The sequence below is a fragment of the Schistocerca americana genome, chromosome 2 (assembly GCF_021461395.2).
Source record: "Schistocerca americana isolate TAMUIC-IGC-003095 chromosome 2, iqSchAmer2.1, whole genome shotgun sequence".
In the NCBI taxonomy this organism is placed as follows: domain Eukaryota; kingdom Metazoa; phylum Arthropoda; class Insecta; order Orthoptera; family Acrididae; genus Schistocerca; species Schistocerca americana.
This window is the reverse complement of record NC_060120.1, coordinates 73814179-73840830: the sequence shown is the minus strand read 5'-3', so window position 1 is coordinate 73840830 and position 26652 is coordinate 73814179. Positions and strand designations below refer to the sequence as shown.

Here is a 26652-nt window from a genome sequence, read left to right as displayed (position 1 = left end):
AGAGTGGAACGGTAGAGAAATAGCTTGAAGGTGGTTTGATGCCTCCTCTGCCAGGTACTTAATTGTCAACGGCAGAATTATTATGTAGATGTAGATGTGTAAATGGGTTTAAATATTATCATTACTATTCGTCGATTACAAGTAAGAAAGAAATGCGGCTTTACAGGAAGGCGGACGGAGGAACAAAGGTAAGGAGGAGGCTGTATGTGCTATAGCGAAAATTATATCAACGATTTTAAGCGGTAAGAGAGGTACAAGATACAACTGGATCTGACTTACCACTATAGGTTAATTTACTACAGTCCATGGTGCAGTGCAATTTTCGAGCAGCCGCTCTCCTGGATAACAGCGTTTTCGGACTCGCTCATCGACCTGAAGTAACAAGAAACGTGATTTATCCTACCACGCGACACGTTTCCGTTGACCCATGGTCCAGTCTCGACGATTCCGTGCCTACAGTAATCATCTCTGATGATGTCGTGCGCTAAACGGTGTTCTCTGAAGCCCTTGTGGCTGCAGCAGCCTCATTCTGTGTCGAGAAGTCTATCACAGGTCGCCGTCCATCCTGCTTTACATACCGTGCAAACCTTCAACCTCCACGTTCTGTGTTGGGGCAGGGACCTCCAACGCTCTGGCGCCTACTTGTGGTTTGACTGTCCTTCAATCATCTTCCACAGACGCTCACGACAACAGCATGCAAACAACCGAACTACTTTGTCGTATCCAAGATGCTGATATCCAGGTGCCAGACCATAACAGTCTGTCCTTTGTTAGAGTGGCTTAAGTCAGTGGATTTCTCCATTTGCAATCCTTATCATCGCTAGAATGGTTCCCCATTCGTCTTTGCTCAGGTTATAAACTTTGTGAGCGGCGGGGGTTTTTATTCTGTCATTCTGCGCAACGGATTAATCTGAGATGTACACTTTACCCTGTGGCTCCTGCAAGATGCAATTTCCACCCCCACACTACTACAGAAATCAGACAGACGCTACTAACGTTCTAAAGAGAAATGCCTGAAAAACTTTCAGCAATAAATATCTTCTGGAGTCGTGCGCTGTAAGGAAATGACACAAAAATTCACAAAATATCTTACGTATCTAGTGGGATACTTGGATACTGGAGTAGTGCTAGTTAGTGTAAGAAGAACATGAAACTAACGAAAATTATTATTTATTTTTCCAAAAATTCGGAGGAATCACAATGGCACTTTTAGTTATGAATTTAACATGTTATTTCCAGGTTCTTTTCGGAATGTGAAGTTACCTCTCAAGGATAGGATTCGCTAATGAAATTTCTGCACAAAGTTTAAGATTGTTATTGACTTGGCAGAGGCTGATAGCTGCGCCTACTCAACTTGAATAATTATCCATTAGAATGTTGTTTGGTACGGTCAAGGCTGTCGTGTGTGAAATGCAGTGAAGTGTACTGTTGTGGAGGAAATATGGGGCTCGCAAGAGCTGTAGCGCACAATACCGTAAGCTACGATGACAGCTGTCTGCACCACTCGCTGCTGACAAATAAGGTAACTCTCGTTCTATCTGGATTAACCTTCGCCAACCAAACTCTCCCTACGCCTTGATGAAGTCAAGGACTCCTACTGGCCCCTAGTCTAACTATTGGCGTGGTACACTGGTCAGATAACCAGTCCACCGCGATGCCACTCAAAAATTCGCTCGCAGGCGTTTAACTATAACTCTGTCCGTTCACACCGCACAATAAGTGTGGCGGCCAACACAGTGAACAACGCTTAATCGCAAGGACTCAATACAGAGTCGCACTTCGATTCACTCCCGACAGAGGTGCTCTCCCAGTGAAGTACTGAGGAGAGACTTGTTCCTCGCTCTTTGAGTACACGTACGGGCGCGCACGCTCTCGTTACGTGTTCTCGCTTCAAGAGCGACAACAGAACGGCCCCTCTCCATGCCAGACGTGAAGGGGTATATCTTTCGGTCTCTTCCATTACTTCTTCAGCTCAAGGTGTCAGAAATATGGTCTGTCAATCAGCATTGCTCTTCTAAAATGGGAGAATGACGTTTCGTTTAAGGCGACCAATCCAGAAATCTGTAGTATCGGCGTTTGGCGTTTGCTGTCTCCACGTGAAAATCTCTGAAATTGCGTGCTATGTTTGTAAAGAATGTGCGGGCTGGGCGCTCCCACACAATGTAGCGGAATTTGCTTTTAAGCCGAACACGGGGTCGTTCCTCCTTTCACTCGGGCAAACGCTGTCCACTCCACGGGCGGTCACCGGCCGACGTGGTAAACTTGGGACCGGCCTCCTGGCGTGCGGTTGCCTCTCTCGAACTAAAAGCTCCTGTGACCGTCGTGTCTGGAATGTATGTGTGTACGCCAGCCTCGAGTATTTCAACCACAGTGCGCACTTGCGATTTATTAGTTATTTGCATATCGTTTACATGAATTCATACAACATTGACTTTATCTTATCTAGATTGGGTTCGAATGAAGCGTCTTGATGTGTGGAATTTGACTGTGGGGGCGGAATGTGTAAGCAATGAAGGTCAGGAGACCACGGCATCTTACAACTTTCCCCGCTGGGACATGTGCCAGCAGGACCACGAACCAGTATGTAATATCACCACGGGCAGTGGTCGTAAAATTTTCAGCCATCGGTCTGTTATATGAATGGTGTCTGTTTTTTCGGACATGTCCAAAAGCACGGACACCATGCATTCATATAATTGATTCGCCTAAATGTGCAATGGACACCTTCTTCATTGCGGATGCACAAGTACATCCGATCTCCTGCGGGAATCTCACAGTAGTGAGCATGGAGGAAATGAACAGGGACTGCGGATAGCTGGCACTCGGTGGGAATGTGGGTCGGCCATGAGGCGTGCCGACATAGTCTGGGCAGTTGCGCTAACACTGTGTCCCGTATGGCGCATTTGATGACACTCCTGCCTAGTAAAAAGGAGCTCCTGGTTTCCAAATCTATTAAAAACTGTGGTAAAAATTGAGATAATTAACTATAAAATTGGAGTTTTTTCTAAATATTGTAAGACATGTATATTTCTATTGTCCATTTTCAAACCACAATTTTGAAAGATGTTTATTAATAGGATTAAGTAGGAATAATTAATATTTGTCGTGTTGGAAATAATTGTGGTAGCAGGGAATGTCTACACCAAAGTATTGTTGGCAAGAGAGACCACAAAGTGATATAATTTTAAAAAGGGGGGCTAGACCACGTATGGATACATTTTAAGAAAAGAGCGGGAAAGACCGCGCACTGATACATTTTGTAATGGTAGCAGGGACTGTCTGCACTAGAAAGCATTGTGGGCAGCAGAGACAGCACTTTAGCGTTCGTAGGAAGTCAGTAGTAAGCGAGATGTGAAGCGAGTTGGTAGCAGGTCTGAAGCGAGAGGTTGAGAGGAGCAGTGTGCCTGCCAGCCACCAGCTATGATTTACAAGAGATTATAAACGGATGTACAGACGCATCAGCTAACTATTATCATAAGAGGAACTAATATTATTGAATTATTTTCTTTGCGCAACTGAAGACTACTGAAGGTACGTTTGCGCAACGCTAGTTGTAAGATTATTGTAAAAAGTAAGTCCCATTTGAACGTTTGTAAAATCATTTCATTACCAGCAATAAATATTTGAAGAAACGTTTTCAGAATATAATTAATTTTTGCCAGCAATGGTGCATTACTGATTATAATCCATCCCAAAAACCATCAACGTAAAACTTTGCAAAAGTTTTATTGTTGTCTAGAAAAAGTGTACCTATGAATTACGTAACTTCAGTCAAATTAATTAAAGAATAACGCCAGCTTTGCTATTAAAGAATAACGTCAGCTTTGGTAATAAACACAGCCACTTATTATGACAGCCCACCAGGAGTTAAAAGAGTATAGTAAACCAGAGTAAGTATATTCATGTCGCAGTTCGATGTAGCAGTCAGATGGCGATCCAGCAACAGTAAAAAAGGTAAGGAACAGTTTTGGGTTATTGCAGATAACGACTGAGGGCCACACGACGACGACACATTCTATGTTTCGTCGAAATAATCAGAAAATCACTTTTAATAAGCAGCAGTTAAATTTGTATGCGATGATTGAGAAAGAGAATAAATTTGAAAGGGAAGATTTCATTTGTTATTATTAAGCAAGAGAGAGAAATCCTAAGTAAAGGTTTCATAGGTTATTGTAAAAGGGAAGGTTGCGTAACAAAAGAGATATAGAGGAGACGGGAAGGTTTCAACATGAAGTTTAAAATGTAACAGCTCATTCATTTTTTCATACATTAAATAAATTCTAGAGTTTCATACATCTCGAAGTATATTTTCTATGCTGTGCAAAATTGATCGAAGAATTCCTCTTACTTATGAAGAAAAGTGTGCCTATAGAAAAAAATGCAACCAATAGTAAGCGAAAAAAAATTATGAAATTTCACATGTAAAAAAGTTTTATTTTGCTGTTTGTGAACTTCCGCTGCTATGAGTGTGAATCCTGAATCCTTCACGGCCATGCTGACGAAGTTTTATGAATTTATTTGTAAAAGTGTAGGCAGTGGAAATTAAAATGTCCTGTGGTGCCTCTTCAGCCCCAAGTTTGCCAGTTTGATGGGTCCTACCCCCCCCCCCCCCCCCGCTCCCTCCCCCTCCCCCGCTCCCGCCCCCCCCCCCTCACCAAGATATTTTCCTCTGTCAATTAAATGTTGTAGCTTTGTACATCTATATTTCAAAGAGATATTTTTGGAACATTAATAAACACGCGAAGCAAACTGTAGAAAGTGTCACAAACTGTTTTGTAGAAAGTTTGAAACAACTTTAAAATTGTAACTTTTCTTCTCTGATAAACTTTCAATTTCCTTGTACAGTCACACATAACAAGAGGTTAACTGAAGATTTGGGGCACTGGTTCCTGTTGAGGGAGCCAGTCGGATCATACCACTACTAATCTCGCGTAATTTATCACAGAGTTGGTACCCACCGTACCATCCAATGAAGAAACGTTTGTTTTGGAGATACCAGCGTGCGGGTAGTGCCTCACACATTTCATACTTATCGAGCAATTTCGTATGTTTTCGGCAAAATAATGGTAATTTAAAGCAATACGTTGTTGCAGGACACGAAATATGATTCCTGCATTTCGTAAGCATTGCTCATCTTCCGCTATCTGGAAATCCCGGAAATCTTAACTGTCTTGTATACGAACAGCGTTAATAAAATTATTTCCTAGAAAAGTTACCTAATGACTGCTCCTGCTGTTGCAGTTCTCCTCCCTCTTGGTGCGAGCTTTCCCCTGCTTCCACCACCACCACCTGTCATCTTCAAAGCCGACCACCCCTTCATGATCTTCATCTTGGATCGCGTCAGACGGACGATCCTCTTCGCCGGACGTCTCGTGGAACCTTCCGCGTAATTATTGCATTTTAACATATATGAGTTCTGTATTTCAGTGATGTGCAAATATGTAGCAACAGTTTTTATGAAATTTTTATTGTTCTGAATGTAGAAAACCTTAAATATTTAATAAAATATCTCGAATCAAAAGGATATGCAATGTTTTTATTTTAATTTAGAGAAATAATTATTTAAGGCATGAACTGAAAGAAGACGTTTGTTTTCCAATGTACACTACTGGCCAATAAAATTGCTACACCACGAAGATGACGTGCTACAGGCGCGAAATTTAACCGACAGGAAAAAGGTGCTGTGATATGCAAATGATTACCTTTTCAGAGCATTCACACAAGGTTTGCGCCGGTTACGACACCTACAACGTGCTGGCACGAGGAAAGTTTCCAAGCGATTTCTCATACACAATCAGCAGTTCACCCGCCTGGTGAAACGTTGTTGTGATGCCTCGTGTAAGGAGGACAAATGCATACCATCACGTTTCCGACTTGGATAAAGGTCGGATTGTAGCCTATCGCGATTGCGGTTTATCGTATCGCGACATTGCTGCTCGCGTTGGTCGAGATCCAATGACTGTTAGCAGAATATGGAATCGGTGGGTTCAGGAGGGTAATACGGAACGCCGTGCTGGATCCCAACGGCCTCGTATCACTAGCAGTCGAGATGACAGGCATCTTATCCGCATGGCTGTAACAGATCGTGCAGCCACGTATCGATCCCTGAGTCAACAGATGGAGACATTTGCAAGACAACAGCCATCTACACGAACAGTTCGACGACGTTTGCAGCAGCATGGACTATCACCTCGGAGACCATGGCTGCGGTTACCCTTGACGCTGCATCACAGACAGGAGCGCCTGCGATGGTGTACTCACCGACGAACCTGGGTTCACGAATGGTAAAACGTCATTTTTTCGGATGAATCCAGGTTCTGTTGACAGCAGCATGATGGTCGCATCCGTGTTTGGCGACATTGTGGTGAACGCACATTGGAAGCGTGTATTCGTGATCGCCATACTGGCGTATCATCCGGCGTGATGGTATGGGGTGCCATTGGCTACACGTCTCGGTCACCTCTTGTTCGCATTGACGGGACTTTGAACAGTGGACGTTACATTTCAGATGTGTTACGACCCGTGGCTCTACCCTTCATTCGATCCCTGCGAAACCCTACATTTCAATAGGACAATGCACGACCGCATGTTGCAGGTCCTGTACGCGCCTTTCTGGATACAGAAAATGTTCGACTGCTGCCCTGGCCAGCACATTCTCCAGATCTCTCACCAATTTAAAACGTCTGGTCAATGGTGGCCGAGCAACTGGCTCGTCACAATACGCCAGTCACTACTCTTGATGAACTGTGGTATCGTGTTGAAGCTGCATGGGCAGCTGTACCTGTACACGCCATCCAAGCTCTGTTTGACTCAATGCCCAAGCGTATCTAAGCCGTTACTAAGGTCAGAGGTGGTTGTTCTGGGTACTGATTTCTCAGGATCTGTGCACCCAAATTGCGTGAAAATGTAATCACACGTCACTTCTAGTATGATATATATTTTCCAATGAATACTCATTTATCATCTGTATTTCTTCTTGGTGTAGCAATTTTAATGGCCAGCAGTGTATAACCATAAAAGTTATAATAGCTGAATTCCATAAGATGTCTTGAGTCTACCCATACAAACAAGGATACTGAATCGTCCATTACGTTTTCTGACCCTAAATAGTACACGTTATGCAATTTTTATTTATTGTAGACACGAAAAGAGTAACAAGCTTCAAAGTCGACCAGACGGTGCCCACTTTCTGAAACTGTAACTCTAATGGAGAATATAAGCGTATACACAAATGTTACCATACATACCTCCAGAAGAAATGAAGGAAAACGAGAGCTGTGCTTGAGAATTTTTGTTCTTCAAGGACACACAAATTTTTTGAGTCATCAGGTTCTGACCGAAGACGCCACGACTTCCTCTCGCAGGGCGGAGTGACCGCGGGATTAAGGCGCTATGTCGCAGATTGCGCGGCCCCTCCCGCCGGAAGTTTGAGTCCTCCCTCGGGCATGGTTGTGTGTGTTGTTCTTAGCAGAAGTTAGTTTAAGTAGTGTGTAAGTCTAAGGGCCGATGACCTCAGCAGTTTGGTCCCTTACGAATTCACATAGAATTCCCCTCCTGTGGCAACCTTCTCTTCTCGAGTAGCACTTGCAACCTACGTTCTCAATTATTTACTGGATGTATTTCAATCACTGTCCTCTTCAACAGTTTTTGCACTCTACAGCCCCCTCTAAGACCATGGAAGTCATTCCTTGATGTCTTAACAGATGTCCTGTCATCTTGTCCGTTCTCCTTCTCGGAGTTTTCCACATATTCCATTCCTCTCCGTTTCTGCACAGATACTCCTTATTCCTCACATCATCAGACCACCTAATTTTCAACATTCGTCTATAGCACCACATCTCAAATGCTTCGATTCTCTTCTGTTCCGGTTTTCCCACAGTCCATGTTTCACTGCCACACAATGCTGTGCTCCAAACGTACATTCTGCGAAATTTCTTCCTCAAATTGAGGCTTATGTTTGGTACTAGTAGACTTCTCTAGGCCAGGATATCCCTTTTTGCCAGTGCTAGTCTAGTTTTGATTTCCTCCTTGCTCCGTCCGTCATGGTTATTTTGCTGCCTAGGTAGTAGAATTCCTTAACTTCGTCTACTTCGTGACCATCAGTCCTCTTGTTCTCATTTCTGGTTCTTCTCGTTGCTTTCGTCTTTCTTGATTTACTCTCAATCCATATTTGGTTTTCATTAGACTGTTGACTCCATTCAGTACATCATGTAATTCTTCTTCACTTTCACTCAGGATAGCAATGTCATCAGCGAATCGTTTCATTGATATCCTTTCACCGTGAATTTTAATCCCATTCCTGAACCTTTCTTTTATTTCCATCATTGCTTCTTCGATGTACAGATTCAACAGTAGGGGTAAAAGACTACAGCCCTTTCTTACACCATTTGTAATCCGAGCATTTCGTTCTTTCTCTTCCAGTCACATCTGGTTCTTGTACATATTATATGTTACCCCTCTACAGCTTACCCTTTTTTTATTCCAGAACTTCCAACATCTTGCACCATTTTACATTGTAAAACGCTTTTTCCAGGTCGACAAATCCTGTAAAGGTGTCTTGAGTTTTGTTTAGTTTTGCTTGCATTTCAACCGCAACGTCAGATTTGCCTCTCTGATGCCTTTACCTTAACTAAAGCCAAACTGATCGTCATCTAACACATCTTCAATTTTCTTTTCCATTCCTCTGCATATTATTCTTGTCAGTAACTTGGATGCATGAGCTGTTAAGCTGATTGTGCAATGATTCTCGCTCTTGTCAGCTCATGCAGTCTTCAAAATTGTTTTGATGATATATTTCTGAACGTCAAATGGTATACCTATACATTCTACAAATCAAACGTGAATACTCGTTTTGTTGCCACTTTCCCCAATGATTTTAGATATTCTGATCCCTTCTTCCTTATTTGATCTTAAGCCCTTCAAAGCTCTCTTAAATTCTGATTCTAATACTGCATCCCCTATCCCTTCTACTTCGAATCCTGTTTCTTCTTCCATCGCAACAGAGAAATCTTCCCCCTCGTCGAGACCTTCAATGTACTGTTTGCACCTATCCGCTCTCTCTTCTGCATTTAACAGGGGAATTTCCGTTGCAGTCTTAATGTCATCACCCATGATTTTAATTTCACCGAAGGTTGTTTTCGCTTTTCTATATGTTGAGTCAGTCCTTCCGACAATCATCTCTTTTTCGATTTCTTCAGATTTTTCCTGCAGCCATTTCGTCTTAGATTCCCTGTACTTTCTGTTTATTTCATTCCTCAGCGACATGTATTTTTGTATTTCAGAATTTCTCTAAACATTTTTGTATTTTCTTCTTTCATCGATCAACTGAAGTATTTCTTCTGTTACCCAAGGTTTCTTCGCAGTTACCTTCTTGATACCTATGTTGTCCTTCCCAACTTCTGTGACTGCCCATTTTAGAGATGTCCATTCCTCTTCAACTGGACTGCTTACTGAGCTATTCCTTGCTGCTGTATCTATGGCGTTCGGAAACTTCAAGCGTATCTCGTCATTCCTTAGTTTCCTGTATCACTTCTTTGCTTATTGATTCTTCCTGCCTAATCTCTTAAACTTCAGCCTACTCTTCATCACTATTAAATTGTGATCTGAGCCTTATCTGCCCCTGGGTACACCTTACAATCCAGTATCTGATTTCCCGTATCACGCGACCTTTTCCAAGTACACCTCCTCCTCTTGTGGTTTTTGAACAGAGTATTCGCTATTACTTTCTTTACAGAACTCTCTCTTTCTCCTCTCTCGTTCCTTTTCCCAAGCCCATATTCTCCTGTAACCTCTTCTTCTACTCCTTCCCCTACAACTGCTTTCCAGACCCCCATGACTATTAAATTTTCATCTCCGATTACGTACTGTATTACTCTTTCAATAGCCCTATCTCTTCGTCTTCAGCCTGCGACTTCAGAATGTGTACTTTAACTATCGTTGTCGGTGCTGGTCTGCATCGATTCTGATAAAATCAACTCTATCTCTTAACTGTTCACAGTAACACACTCTCTGCCCTACCATCCTATTTATAAGGAATCCTACTCCTGTTACACCATTTTCTGTTACTGTTGATATTACCCTATACTCATCTGACCAGAAATCCTTGTCTTCTTTCCATTTCACTACACTGAACCCTACTATGTCTAGATTGAGCCTTTGCATTTCTCTTTATAGATTTTCTAGCTTCTCTGCCACGTTCAAGCTTCTGACATTCCACGCCCCAACTAGTAGAACGTTATGCTTTCGTTGCTTATTCAATCTTTTTCTCGTAGTCACTTCCCCTTTCGAACTCCCCGCCCAGAGTTCCGAATGGGGGAGTACTACGGAATCTTTTGCCAATGGAGAGATCATCATGAAATATTTTCAATTACAGGTCACATGTCCTGTGGATACACGTTGTGTGTCTTTAATGCAGTGGTTTCCATTATCTTCTACGTTCTCATGCTTTTGATCGTTGCTGATTATTCCGTCTTTAGGGGCATTTTCCCACCCCTGTCCGTTTCTCCGCCCTCTTTGACAAAGCGGTTGGCAGAATGAGGGCGACTTCCTATGCCGAAAGTCTTCAGCCGTCCACTGCTGATTAGTAACCAAAATGGTGGTGGGTTTCGAACCCGGGACGGAGGACGTTTTGATTAAAAATCAAAGACGCTAATCCAGAGAAAGAGATCACAAACAACAATCTGAATTTCCATCGTGGTTTGTATGCAGACGAAAGTCATCTGTCACTTGGATTCTTGATTATCTTCCAAAATGAAGCTTTCCAGCATTAGCAGAATCCTCACTGATATGATTCGTCAGTGGCTTCAGCTGCATCACGTCATAGGCTCCATATGCCTGAGGCCACATCGTCATTAAAAAAAAAAAAATCTTACCACATACTGGGTACAAAACTTTGTGATATCTGCTTAAGTTGTGCACACAGTTTTCCAGCTGGATGTCTTTGCGGTTGGCTAAGCGGTGCCACAACTTTCTTTGTGGACCCTCAATGACGTCATATTGTAAAATGCATTGAAATTAAATTAATGAATTGACATGGACGAAATCAAAGAAGCTATTCCGACATGAAATGATATTACACAAACTGTTCAGGTATTTTCAATTGAAGGTCATCCATAAATTTTCAGTAGTTATTACGCATCCATTACACAACATGTTCAGTATTCCTCAACTAGGGCTGATGTTGCGTAAATGTTTAAGGAGACCAGACTGTGTAGGTCGTCAGTCTCTTAGTTATCCCCCAGGACAGAAGTATTCTACTTGATCTGTCTGGGTATAAATTCTGAGATCAAGTGTTATATGTTGGCGTGACGTGTATCTGAAGCGGAAGACGTGATTCAGCCCGGTATTCACCCAGTGGGATGTGGGAAACTGCCTAAAAACCGCCTCCTGACTGGTAGGTACAGCTACCCTTGTCGTTTATCTGCAGGACAGATTCTACACGGCGCCGGCATACCTCACTATCCCGAAAACGGCTACCTGAGCAGGGCTAAGCTGATACCACATCATTTGATCGCATTTTCGCTGATTTGATCCCAATACATCCATTCAATCCATTTGAATGCATTTATTGTACTCATAAGCTGATGATTCAAAACATAATGATTGAGACATAGCGCCTCTACATCGTCCATATTGAGATGGGAGGTACAATATCTGATCAAAAGTATCCGGACACACCCAAAAACACACGTTTTTCATATTAGGTGCATTGTGCTGACACCTACTGCCATACGATTAAGTAAACCTGCTTACAGCGTATAAAAGTATTGGTCGACCTTTGGAACGTAATTCAGCGGCGATCGTAAGAGGTATGGGTTAGATAAGACCATGATATTTTGCCTGGGGTATGTGGCACGAGTTGTCTGCAGACACGTAATGCAACTGCCGTCAACCATGAAACGGTAGTTTTGGGCTCGGAACTGGATCTTAATAGTCCCATGTGTACCCCATCATGTTTAGGTTGGGCGAATGGTAGCCGAGACACCAAGGTGAGTTCGCTATCACGCTCCTAAAAACACTGTAGAACGAATTTGGTCTTGCGGCATGGGCAGTTATACTGCTGCAAGACGTAACCGCCTTCAGGAAAGACATTAAGCACAAAATGGTTCAGGTGGTGAGAAATTAGGTTTACGTACTCCCCAGCTGTCATGATCCCTTCGATTACTACCACAGAAGATCAGGCGAATGCCTCCCTTCATATAATACCACGCTCACCTGTCTCTATGCTTGCTGCACCTGTTGTTACAAGAAAAATGGTTCATACGACCAGGCGACGCGTTTCCACTGTTCGACGGCCTAGTTTCGATGATCCCATATTCGCTGCAATCATCATTGACGATGCTGGTGTGATAATATGAGCACACTTAGGGTCGTGTATTGGAGAGTACAATACACCGAGGTGACAGAAGTCGTGGAATACCTCCTAAAATCGCATCGGACATCCTTTTTCCCGGCGTTGTGCACTAACTAACTCGAGGTGGCATGGAATCAACAAGTTGTTCGAGGTCCCCTGCAGATATACTGATCCATGCTGCGTCTGTAGTCGCCCATAACTGCGAAGATGTTGCCCATGAAGAATTTTGTGCACGAGCTGACCTCCCGATTATCTCCCATAAATGTTCGATGGGATTAATGCGGGCGATCTGGGTTGCTAAAATGTTCGCTCGAATTGTCCAGAATGTTCTCCAAATCGACCACGAACAACTGTGACCCAGTGCTATGACGCATTCACAAAAATTCCATCGTATTTTGGGAACATTAAGCCCATGTATCTACCTTTAAATCTACATCCATACTCCGCAAGCCACCTGACGGCGTGTGGCGGAGGGTACCTTGAGTACCTCTATCGGTTCTCCCTTCTATTCCAGTCTCGTATTGTTCGTGGAAAGAAGGACTGTCGGTATTCCTCTGTGTGGGCTCTAATCTCTCTGATTTTATCCTCATGGACTCTTCGCGAGATATACGTAGAAGGGAGCAATATACTGCTTGACTCCTCGGTGAAGGTACGTTCTCGAAACTTTGTCAAAAGCCCGTACCGAGCTACTGAGCGTCTCTCCTGCAGAGTCTTCCACTGGAGTTTATCTATCATCTCCGTAACGCTTTCGCAATTACTAAATGATCCTGTAACGAAGCGCGCTGCTCTCCGTTGGACCTTCTCTATCTCTTCTATCAACCCTATCTGGTACGGATCCCAGACTGCTGAGCCGTATTCAAGCAGTGGGCGAACAATCGTACTGTAACCTACTTCCTTTGTTTTCGGATTGCATTTCCGTAGGATTCTTCCAGTGAATCTCAGCCTGGCATCTGCTTTACTGACGATCAACTTTATATGGTCATCCCATTTTAAATCACTCCTAATGCCTACTCCCACATCATTTATGGAATTAACTGCTTCCAGTTGCTGACCTGCTATACTGTAGCTAAATGATAACGGATCTTTCTTTCTATGTATTCGCAACGCATTACACTTGTCTACACTGAGATTCAATTGCCATTCCCTGCACCATGCGTCAATTCGCTGCATATCCTCCTGCATTTCGGTACAATTTTCCATTGTTACAACCTCTCGATATACCACAGCATCATCCGCAAAAAGCCTCAGTGAACTTCCGATGTCATCCATAAGGTCATTTATGTATATTGTGAATAGCAACGGTCCTATGACACTCCCCTGCGGCACACCTGAAATCACTCTTACTCCGGAAGACTTCTCTCCATTGAGAATGGCATGCTGCGTCCTGTTATCTAGGAACTCTTCAATCCAATCACACAATTGGTCTGATAGTCCATATGCTCTTACTTTGTTCATTAAACGACTATGGGGAACTGTATCGAACGCCTTAATCTGACTTAATGCGTTATTGCAACAGACGACCGACGCGTGAACCTTTGCTAGTAGCACGACATTGCTTGCAGCGCCCTTCCTGGGCTCATGATCATATCGGTGGACCCTAGACGACTGGAAAACCGTGATCTGGTCAGGTGAGTCCCGATTTCAGTTGGTAAGAGCTGATGGTAGGGTTCTAGTGTGGCGCAAACCCCCGCAAAAATATACATCCAGGTTGGCAAGGCAATGTGCAAGCTAGTGGTGGCTCCTTAGTGGAGTGGTCTGCGTTTACATGGAATAGATTGTGTCCTCTGGTAAAACTGAACCCATCATTGACTGGAAATGGTCATGTTCGGCTCCTTGGAGACTATTTTCAGGCATTCATGGAGGTCATGTTCCCAAACAACGATGTCACGTTACTGGACCACAGTAGTTGTTTGTGATTGGTTTGAAGAATATTCTGCACCATTCGAGCGAATGATTTGGCCATCCAGATCGCCCGACATCAGTCCCATCGAATGTTAATGGAACATAATGGAGAGGTCAATTCGTGCACAACATCCTGCACTGGCAACACTTTCGCATTTATGGACGGCTATAGAAGCATTGCGGCTCAGTACTTCTGTAGAGCACTTCCAGCGACTTGTTGAATCCTTCCCACGTCGAGCTGCTGCACTACGCCGGATAAGTGGATGTCCGACACGGTGTTAGGAGATATCACATGACTTTTGTCACCTCAGTGTGTTTCCTAAGACTGTTATATCATGTCTGCTCTTCCTGTTGCAGTTCTCATAACAGAGGGTGCCAGCTTCCCTCTGTTTCCGCCTCCACCGCCCGTCATCTTCAAGGCTGACCACCCCTTCATCTTCTTCATTGTGGATGAGGTCACAGGGACGATCCTCTTCGCTGGACGTTTAGTGAAATCTTCTGCGTGATCATTGAATGTTTGAAAAATGTGAATTGTGTATTCAACCTTCTGGACAGTTACTGAATGTTTGAAAAATGTGAGTCGTGTATTCTAGTGATCCGAAAATACTTCTGAAGCTACACTTTTGATGAAATTTCTATTATTTATTCTCGTGAAATCTGGAAGACCTTAAAGATTTAATAAAATATATTTCATATCCAAAAATTTTTAAGTATTTCTCTTTTAATTGAGAAAAATCTGTATGGTGCGACAATAAAAACGCTTTTCTTTCTCAACTTATGTCTTTTGAAAGTTAAAATATCTTAATCCTGTAAGATGTGTTTCTATACAGACAAACAAAGATGTTGAAACGTCTAGTATCTGCGTTTGAATATCTTGTCTGCTGGTCCGGAACAATACACTTTATACAATTCTTTTTCTGTTTCATGTAGACACGAACAAAGTAGCAGGCTTCAGTTGTGAACAGTTCGACAATACAATGGCAAACTTCTGAAACTGTGTTAGGCAGCAATTGCGAATATAGACAAGTCTTACCATACATAAGTTTAGAAGAAGAAAAAAATAAAAGAATTGTGTATGGATGTGAATCACTGTTCTGCGTCGACAGTTGTTATTCTTCCTGTCAATTAATTCTGTGTAGATTTAGTTGCCAGCTGTTATTAGCACACTGAACAATATAGCGTCTCCTCATAGGTGGTGGTCACCACAGTGCAGCCGTAAGTCGCACGCCCGAGCATAGGTTCACACAAAACACACACACACACACACACACACACACACACACCCACACCCACACCCACACACACACACACACACACACACACACACACAGAGTGTTTTCCAGGGTCAACCTTTCACTAAGTAGCAGAGTGCTCACTGGAGTGACTCACCTATGTCTTCAATAGTGGCTCGTCACATGCACCACACTCCTTCCTACATACTGTCGTTAAGAGCTGTAGTGCAGATGGTTCACGTCACTCTGTGGTATTTGCTTATGTTGTGGACAATGTAGCTAGCTGGATTTCTTTGTGTTTAACTAAGTACTACCAAAACGTTGTTTGTTCACCCTTATTTACATGGTATTATGAAATGAACTGAAATTAAATTAATGGGGTGATTCAGTGAAATCAATGAGGTTACGACATGTAAAGATGTCAGGTAAAATGATTAGATAGTTGGAAATTGGAGAAGCCAATCAGCCACAAATTTTCAGTTGTTACTGCATGTCCATTACGTGTTGTGGTTGTTGTTTTTGTGGTCTTCAGACCAAAGATTGGTTTGATGCAACTCTTTATGCTACTCTATCCTGTGCAAGCCTCTTCATTCCGACTTCTACCTACATCCCCCCGAATCTGCTTACCACGCTTCACTCCAATACTAAATTGGTGATCCCTTAATGCCTTAGAACGTATCCTACCAACCGATCCCTTCTTCTAGTCAAGTTCTGCCACAAATTCCTCTTCTTCCCAATTCTCTTCAGTATCTCCTCATTAGTTACGTGGTCTACCCATTTAATCATCAGTATTCTTCTGTAGCATCACATTTCGAAAGCTTCTATTCTCTTCTTGTCTAAACTATTTATCATCTATGTTTCATTGCCATACATGGCTACACTCCTTACAAATACTTCCAGAAACGACTACATTACACTTAAATCTGCACTCGATGTTAACAAATTTCTCTTCTTCAGAAACGCTTTTCTTGCAATTGCCGGTCTACATTTTATATCCTCTCTACTTCGACCATCGTCATTTATTTTGTTCCCCACATAGCAAAACTCATCTACTACAAGTGTCTTATTTGCTAATCTAATCCCCTCAGCATCAACTGATTTAATTCAACTAAATTCCATTATCCTCGTTAGCCTTTTGTTGATGGTAATTTTATACCCTGCTTTCAAGACACGGTCCATTCCTTTCAACTGCTCTTCCAAGTACTCGGCAAACCTTTAAAGTATTTATCTCTTCTCATTGGATTTTAATTCCTACTCCAAATTTTTCTTTTGTTCCTTTTACTGCTAGATTGAATAAAATCGGGGATAGACTACAACCCTGTCTCACTCCCGTCTCAACCACTGCTTCCCTTTCATGTCCCTCGACTCTTATAACTGCCATCTGGCGTCTGTACAAATTGTAAATAGCCTTTCGTTCCCTCTATTATACCCTCGCCTCCTTTAGAATTTGAAAGAGAGTATTCTAGTCAACATTCTCAAAAGCTTTCTCTAAGTCTACAAATGCTATAAACGTAGGTTTGCCTTTCCTTAACCTACGAGGGTGAGTCAAATGAAAACCTTAAATATTTTTTAAAATATTATTTATTGTGCAGAAGTGGTACAAAGCTGTATCACTTTTCAACATAATCTCCCCCACGCTCAATGCAAGTCCTCCACCGCTTACAAAGTGCATAAATTCCTTTAGAAAAAAATTCTTCTTGTAGTCCGCGCAACCACTCATGCACCGCGTGGCGTACCTCTTCATCAGAACGGAACGTCTTTCCTCCCATTGCGTCTTTGAGTGGTCCAAACATATGGAAGTCACTTGCGCCAAGGTCTGGTGAGTATGGTGGATGAGGAAGACACTCAAAATGCATGTCTGTGATTGTTGCAACTGTTGTACGGATAGTGTGGGGCCTTGCATTGTTATGGTGCAAAAGGACACCTGCTGACAGCAGTCCATGTGGCTTTGATTTGATTGCAGGCTGCAGATGATTTTTTAGGAGATCTGTGTATGATGCACTGGTGACAGTGGTCCCTCTAGGCGTGTAATGCTCTAAAATGGCGCCTTTTTCGTCCCACCTTCCCTACTGATGGTTCTGTTCGAAACTTCTTTGGTTTTGGTGAGGAGGAATGGTGCCATTCCTTGCTCGCTCTCTTCGTTTCCGGTTGGTGGGAGTGATCCCAGGTTTCATCCCCAGTAACGATTCTTGCAAGGAAGCCATCACCTTCTCGTTCAAAGCGCCGAAGAAGTTCTTCACAAGCATCAACACGTCGTTCTCTCATTTCAGGAGTCAGCTGCCGTGGCACCCATCCTAAAGACACTTTGTGAAACTGGAGCACATCATGCACAGTGTGGTGTGCTGACCCATGACTAATCTGTAAACATGCTGCAATGTCATTCAGCGTCACTCGGCGGTTTTCCTTCACTATGGCTTCAACTGCTGTAATATTCTGTGGAGTCATAACTCGTTGTGCCTGATCTGGACGAGTAGCATCTTCCACTGAAGCCACACCATTTGCAAACTTCCTACTCCATTCGTAGACTTGCTGCTGTGACAAACATGTATCACCGTACTGAACCTTCATTCGTCGACGAATTTCAATAGGTTTTACGCCTTCACTACGCAAAAACCGAATAACAGAACGCTGTTCTTCCCTGGAGCAAGTCGCAAGGCGGGCGGCCATCTTTATACTGAGACTGCGACGGCATGTGTGCATCTGCACTACGCTGCCACGTACAGGCCATTCAGTAGTACATCTCCCTTATATATAGCCCCTGTATATACTCCTTCCACCTTTCTGCTTTCCCTTCTTTGCTCAGGACTAGTTTTCCATCTGTGCTCTTGGTCCTCAACTGTTTGAACCGATACCATTTCATGTTATTGCACTTTTACTGAACTGATCCCAGCACATCTTTTCATTTAATTTCAATGCATTTAATTCATTTCACTGACTGATGAGTCAAAACTTTGTGACCATCTGTTTAATAGCGTATTGGTCGACTTTTGGAACGCACAACAGAAGCGATTATTCGGGGCATCGATTGGACAAGTCCATGGTAGTTTTTCCGGAAGCTTATGGGACGAGCTGCCTCCACACTGGTCATACAGTTCCCATAAATTACCGGCTGGTGGATTGTGGGCGCCTGACAGTCGCAGATGTGTTCAGATCGACGAACTGGTAGCCAAGATATCAGCCTGAGTTCACTACCCTGCTCCTCTAACCATTGTAGTACGATTCTGGCCTTGTGACAATGACAGTTATCCTCCTAAATGATGTCTCCGCCATCAGAGAACAACTAAAACGTGAAGTTGTACAGATAGCGAGCAGTTAAATTCACGTTGTCCTCAGCTGTCGTGGTACCTTCAGTTTCTAATTGCCTCATACTTTAGAAAATATTATAATTTATATTCTACAAAGCTTTAATCAGACAAATGCTTATTAATTTTTGAACCAACGGGTCGTTCCAACCCTGTCGTGTAGGAGAGGTGCAGGGACAAGAAATGTTAAGCACTATCTAAAAGAAAAACTTATTTATTTTACTAAATACCCGAAAGATGGCAATTTCAAATCAAAATTACTGACATATATTGGACTCTAGGTAAAGCTTTTCTTTGTTTGCAAAACCATGGCAATTTAAATTTATATCTACTCAAGACGCTGCAATAAAACCAAATAATAAAATTCAGTAGTTCTACAAGAGATTAAAACATCAACTTTAAAACTTTCAAAGATTTTTAAAATTTCTTTGCCTGAACTTTACTATAAAGTTTAGGAAAACAGATTTTCACAGTCATCAAGAAATTAAATCACTTGATAGGTAAGCAGTGCAATTACAAATAGGGCAAATCCTTCCGCAGTAAGCGAACATCAAGCTCCCCATTTCTAAAAGATGGTTACATGGCGGATTGTCTTTAGATTAGGTGGCCGGCCGTTCCACTCAACATGCTACCTCTATGGCTGTTAGTTCATCGTTAAATCAACACAGTTTCTGCACATAATTATGATAGCTGCTGTAACACAAAAACTATACAGCACTTACAGTAACTTGCCCCTCAATAACATCAGAGGTTGCCATAATTAGCTGATTGAAAGAAAAGGCTTTTAATTTACCAAAAAACTATTACATAACCAGAGAAGGAGCTAGTCAAGTTAATTGCCAAACCGACCGACAAATTTAAAACTTAAAACAATCACAGCATCTCAGTTACTTTGTGAAACTTAAAGCAAGAAATTTAGATAACCAAAAGATGTACGTCAGAAGAAAAGAAGCTAGGAAAACTCAATTGACAAATTTAAATATGAATAAAGAGCACCTCACCTGCCCGATGCACTACTCTCTTTAAATTTAAGGAAGTTTTTCCGTCGCATAACTGCGAGGGCGCTGGATCCAAATCGATGTCAGATAACCAACAGGGTGAGCTTCACACGGGTTTGCGTAAGTACTGTACTTACCAAATGTAAAACTATCACTGCATCCTTCGTCGCGAGTCCTAGAATACCATTTTCATACACAGGGTGTATCAAAAATAATCATCCGATTTTTAAAAAATCATAACTATTATGTTATTTGAGATATGTGCGTGAACAGCGTGCTTTTAGAAAGAGCAAACTCTCGAGTTTTACGTCGTTCCCGTTTGGCAGCAGCAGTGTGCACCCATTTCAAAAATGGTTCAAATGGCTCTGAGCACTATGGGACTTAACAGCTGTGGTCATCAGTCCCCTAGAACTTAGAACTACTGAAACCTAACTAACCTAAGGACATCACACACATCCATGCCCGAGGCAGGATTCGAACCTGCGACCGTAGCAGTCGCGCGGTTCCGGACTGCGCGCCTAGAACCGCGAGACCACCGCGGCCGGCTGCGCCCACTTCAATTCTGGAAAAATTGTGTCAGGAGAACAGAAAGCGTTTTGTGTTCTACGTTATGCGCAGTGCGGATCAGTAATAACTGTTTAGCGTGCCTTTCGCACTAGGTTGGTTGATGTAGGGGTGCGGACCAAACAGCGAAGTCATCGGTACCGTCCGATTAGGCAAGTAAGTCAGCCGTGCCCTTTCAAAGGGACTATCCCGACATTTGCCTGAAGCGATTTAGGGAAATCACGGGAAACCTAAACCAGGATGGCCGGACGCGGTTTTGAAACGCGTCCTCCCGAATGCGAGTCCAGTGTGCTAACCACTGCGCCACCTCGCTCGGTTTCGTACTAGGTAAGGTGTACATCCTCCTACAGCACAGAGCATTAAATGATGGCATAAACGATTCCGGGAAACAGGTCGTCTGTGTAATGGCAAATCGGCGGCCGTCCCAGAGTGTCTGACACATACGTCGAACGCATCCGCCATAGTTTCACAAGGAGTCCGCAGAAATCCGTTCGCCGTGCAGCTCGACAGCTCAACATGCCTACCCCTGATGTCCATCTGGCGTGTATTGCATCAACGTTTACACATTAAATCATCCAAAATTCAGCTACTGCAAGCTCTTCGTGAAGGTGACGAAGAACAACGTGTGAGAAGTTCTGTAATTTCGTTCTTAGTAAGATGGAGGATGACAGTTTTCTCCCACGCTTAGTGTTTAGTGATGAGGCAAAATTCCATTTAAATGGGACAGTGGACCGTCATAAATTGTGAATATTCGGTACGGAACAATCACATGAAGTTGTACAACATGAGAGGGAGTCTCCGAAATTTAGTGTTTTTTGCGCAGTTTCGCAGGAAAAGATGTATGGTCCATTTTCCTTACCGAGAACACTGTTACAGGAAGCACATATGCTTCAGAACTTTCTTTTCCCATTTCATTCGAACGACGTCATTTACTAAAATAATGGGGCACCGACACAATGGCATCTGGAAGTGTGGGAATTTTTTTTTTTTTTATCAGGATTACTGAACGATGCATCGGTCGCACTGGACCAAATGATTCAGCCTTACATTACTGGCCTCCAAGGTCACGGACCTGAATGTATATGATTATTTCTTCTGGGGGTTTATAAAAGATTCTGTTTATGTGCCTTCGTTACCAACAACAATAAATTAATTGAGACATCGCATAACAGTAACTGTGGAAGCTGTAACGCAAGACATGCTCTTTGCAGTGTGGGAACGAATAGAATATCTCATTTGACATATGTCGTGCATCTCAAGGGGGCATATTGAACACCTATGAAGAGGTATGAGAAATACCTTTTTGAGTTTCCCGATCATCGAAAAAGAAAATTCATTGTACACATGTGTTAGTTTCAGAAACATAGTGTGGCAAATCGGACGATTCTTTATTTTTATACATCCATTATGTTACCCACACTGTAAGTTATCCTTTTTAAAATAATATGAGAAATAAACTTCCAGCATAGAAGAACTCTGCACATGAGAAATCGACTGCGAGGATATGTTGCAAAATCGGACTGCGATGAAGTAACTTGGAAGTGCCAATCTTGTTGCCTGTATGTTTAAACATTCGCAATGGCAAGAGTACTGTCTGAATTGAACACTGTGAGTCATTAAACTATTGAACAGATAAATTGGCCCCGGAAAAAATAAATTTTTCCTTTTTTTTATTTTGTCTTACCTGTTGCACAATGGGAACATCGTGAAACTTCTTTTTTAGGTTTTTTTTTCATAAGGCGAAGCATACTTGGTTCATAATAAATCTGAATAAGTAAAAATGATAACACATATTCTGGCATGAACTTTGGATCCAGACAGTGACTTGGGACAAATTATAACATCAAATGTAATTAGTTTTCTGATTAGAGAACTTCTGTATTGAATAATTATCTCTTTCTTTTCTTCGCAAACGTTAAAACACAAAAAAATACAGTTCTTGAGTAGACAAAAGTAAGTAGTCTTTAACGTCAAATGTCATCTTTTCAAAAATGCAACTCATAAAAATGCCATTAAATATTCAACAATTAATCCTACCCCCAAATTCGGATTGTAAATTATGCGTGTCTGTTTATCTTTCCCAATACTCAAGTCTCTGGATGTCTGAACCAAAAATGGGTAATTACAAACTGCCGCAATAAAGAACAAAATCCGAAATCAGTTACCTTAAATTAAATCCTCTTCAAAATAAACATAATAAAATATTCTTCTCAACGGTGCTTCAGTCTCTTTCCTCGTCTCAAAAAATCAAACCGTAAATCAACATGTTCCACTTCATCACAATATAACTGCAACCGTACGACTCGGCCTGTGCCGTACTGCTACTCACGGCACACCACTGCCGACTACCGTGTCTTCTAGTCACGATCAACAGTGCACATCATCTCCCACGGTTCTTGCAAGGCAGAGATGATCCAAGCAAGCGTCCAGGCATCTCCGTTGACACTGTGTGCTCGTAATTTCAAACAGCACAAATGCGCTTACGCGTTCATGACGTCCAGATACTAGAGAAATGCCCCATATCAACACTACAAGACCCATCTGAAGTTGAACGCGTTGCACACACTAGCACCAATAACTTGTTCCACAAGGTATTTCCGGAACGTCGCCTTCGATGGAAAGTCAACAGAAACTGCTATGCTGAGAGTGCAATCCACTCGTGGAACTGAGCCAAGCTGACACGCGCTGCTTGCAGACACTGCGACAGTACATACTCAGCTTGGCAGGACCCAGGCGGCACATACAACCACCCTTCCACACGGGACACCACACACAGCGGCTCTGCATACGGCCAGGTGCACTATGGCTCCACGTCTTATCTCCGCGAGGACGCTCTCTCTCTCTCTCTCTCTCTCTCTCTCTCTCTGTCACACACACACACACACACACACACACACAGAGTTCTTCCCTGCCATCCCAGTAGCCAATAGCACCACCGTGCGCGCCCATTTAAGACTAGCCATGCCAGATTATCTATCCGAGCTGCGATTTAACGCGAGATAACAAACCCCGATCAGAGCTGGAGCAGGGTCGACCATGCCACGGTTCAGCTACTATAGTCCGCACAGAACTCCATGGCCGGTAGATGCACAGACAGCAAGGCGCATGTGGGGTGAGAACAGTGGTGGAGATTATGGGAAGGCGTTATAGGGTAAAAGCCGGGCAACGGAGGAGAAGTACGTTCTGAACTGAAGCCTATACCCGCATGTATTGTACATATGCCCACAGCTGCATCGTGGCCATTCAGAAAGATCTACTGTCATCCTTGCTTTCGTTAGTAACTAAAAAGAATTCCACCTAAAATGCAGCGATTTACTTTCGCCTAGATTGTTAACCATTTGTAACTTTCAGCGAACATCATCAGTCGCGAATTTTGAGTAAAACCTACAGATTTCTCTGGTTGCCATTTTAAAATTTGCTTCTTTTGCTAAAATACAGTGGATTTTACATACTATCAGCTCACTAATATGTCGTACAGAGATAACTGTGAGAGAATTCTGAAACAGTGGTTTATTAAGGGGCTCCGGAACGGCCTATTCTTGCAATGTTAAAATAACGCTTATAAATTACATCTTTCCTCACAAAGTATTTGAGGTAGGAAGTTGAACTTTTTACAGATTATTAATTGGAATATGGGCTACAACTTAACACAGGGATTTTACAAAATTTTAGTTCAGTTATTAAAGATGATTTTTTCAATTGTAATGAAAATTCACAACATTTTTTTTCAATTTTTTATTTATATATTCAAAAATATACAGTTTTTTGGAAAAAGGCTGTGTTAAATTATGCAGAAGGTACTGTGTAACATTTACTGAAAGTTTGAAACAAATATGTTTGGAAGATCCTTAGAAAACATGTAATTAGTATGAGAAAATAAAAGTTTTGGGAATCGAGCGACAAAGATTGGATTAACTTTTTAGTGCATTCCAGGTCCATAGGATGGATTATCTTCATCCTCTGCAAACTCCTCCTCCAGCTTCCTCTTGTTCCTCCTCCTGTTTACTCTTGCTTGTATTTCTAGACTCTTTACAGCCCTGTCTGCAGCCCGAAGGCGTTTCTTGTCTAAAGCAAGCATCGCTCGTTGTTGTGTTCGTAGATTTTGCTACCATTTTCTTCAGTTGCAGTTACTGCAACACTGTTCCAAAAGGTGGTCATGTATGAACACTTATCACATTTCAGTTGTATTTCACTAGCAAGTCCTACGTGCTTTCTTATGGAGAGTTCCAGACCAACTTCACTACAATGAATACATCTTACACAGTTTGAAAAAATTCCTTTGAGAACTGACATATCAAATATTTCATTCACATCCGATTCGCCCATAAAACATTCATAGTTTTCGCTCATTGAACCAAGCTTCTTCTGTGAAGTATTTTCTTTCCCACTTTGACTGCTATGGGCAGGTGTACTTGAGAGGTTAGGTTCACTCACTTGGTTATCGTCTTTATTGTTTACAGTAATAACACATACCTTTGGCTTTCCAACATTTCTCCTTTTCTTAAAAGCCTTCAGAGGATTTCTAATAACTTTACTTTTACTCATTATTATACTTCAACAAAACAGAGACTCAAGAAACAGAATTAATTACGAATATTTTCGAGATAAAGACAGAGTAAATAAACACGAAACAATCGACAATCACACCAGCGATATATACTGAACCATCACAGGTTAGCCACAACACATACTTTATCTCACATCACTAAAATGTACCTGATGAACACGGACGTTAATAATAACACCATTTGACAGCAGTTTAACAGCGCCACAGTGGGTCACGCCCATGTAGAACACATTTCAAAAAAAATTTAAAAATAGTTGTAGTCTTCGGAATTGAATAAATTATATATCTATTAAAAGGTAATAGTCTGCAGATTCAGAAAACGCAAAAAAGTAAAAATTGAACATTTCATGATTTTGAGCCTTTCCGGAGCCCCTTAAGTGAGGAACTAAGGAAAGGAAAGGGCATTAGCTAATGAAAAAGCACATCCTCGGTAAAAAACGTGTAATGTCTTCACTCATGTTGTTCCAAAACCCATAGCATTTCTCGTTTCACCAACTATCAATGGTCTTTAAAAATTACATTCTTTCATCGAAAAATTTGTAGTTAGTGGAATGATACGGTAGATAATTACGTTTTACATAATAACGTAAAATAGTCTCCTCTTTTCCCGCTATCATTTGCCGGAATCTCATTTCGAGATCTGCAATCGTTTATGAAATATGAGGGATGTTGTGGTTGTTTCATCCTAGCTTTATAGCTGGTGCAGCGCAAATAGCAAATGGGTCTCCTACATCAGATGAGTTTTCTCAAGATTGATGACAGACGGATACCTCTACCCAAGTCTAAAGAAAAATTCAATATCTTATTAAATTTCATACGCAACAATATATTATGTAATATGCACCAAACGCAAAATCATAGCACCTCTGTTTCTCATTGCAAACTTTTCTGAATTTCTCGCAGTGTTTTACTTCCACGTAGGCCGGCCGGGGTGGCCGAGTGGCCGAGTGGTTCTAGGTGCTACAGTCTGGAACCGCGCGACCGCTACGGTCGCAGGTTCGAATCCTACCTCGGGCATGGATGTGTGTGATGTCCATAGGTTAGTTAGGTTTAAGTAGTTCTAAGTTCTAGGTGACTAATGATTGATGACCTCAGAAGTTAAGTCCCATAGTACTCAGAGCCATTTTTTACTTCCACGTAGATATCACAATAACTATGACCATTAACAAAATGATGGCCACATCGTCATAAACCTGACATACAAAGCTATAAATAAAGCAAAAATAAAAATTTTTACCAAATAGTTTCTGTAAAATCTTTTGAAAAAGACTGCAGAACGTCTGTCATCTTCGACCAGCCAAAAGGTGGAAAACTCTTGTGAGCCTCACCTTCTGAACAAACGAATGAGCTCACCCAGCGCTTTGGACTGAAACTGGTCACTCCGCATCGACCTCCGTATCCTTGTCGACTATGCAAGTCCGAAGGAAACCCAGGTGAATGTTCTCTTATCATAATACAGTGCTCACTTCACTATGTCTTGTAATGTATCCCTCATGAATTAAAAAGAGGAAAGAAATGATTACTGATAATGCTGTACTTCATTCTTACGAATGTTAATTGTCCAGAGGGGTGATACACCACACTGGCAACTGGAGGAACATAATAAAGAAAGGTAGACCATCAGTTCCATTTGATTACACTCGCATCTCCTGCATGACTTACTAAACCTCCTGTGATACCTGTTTTCTTTGTATTTAGATCCAGAGTCGTTGTTGGGGCGCAAAAAAGCTTGGTG

At 42.2% G+C, this 26652-nt stretch overlaps 1 protein-coding gene across 3 annotated transcripts in view; it reads left to right on the top strand.

The window, feature by feature from the left end:
• Positions 1–26652, top strand: part of LOC124594427 (leukocyte elastase inhibitor-like) — a 153513-nt gene that overhangs the window by 119139 nt on the left and 7722 nt on the right. The window contains exon 8 of one of the 3 annotated variants that reach the window (XM_047132802.1): positions 14612–14900. The exons of 1 other annotated variant lie outside the window; for it this stretch is intronic. In XM_047132802.1, coding sequence (XP_046988758.1) covers positions 14612–14760 — 149 coding nt within the window. In that variant the 3' untranslated portion in view covers positions 14761–14900. Of the gene's footprint in view, positions 1–5241; positions 5525–14611; positions 14901–26652 lie in introns of those variants that run through there. One more of the 3 variants, XM_047132800.1, reaches the window with a different exon arrangement.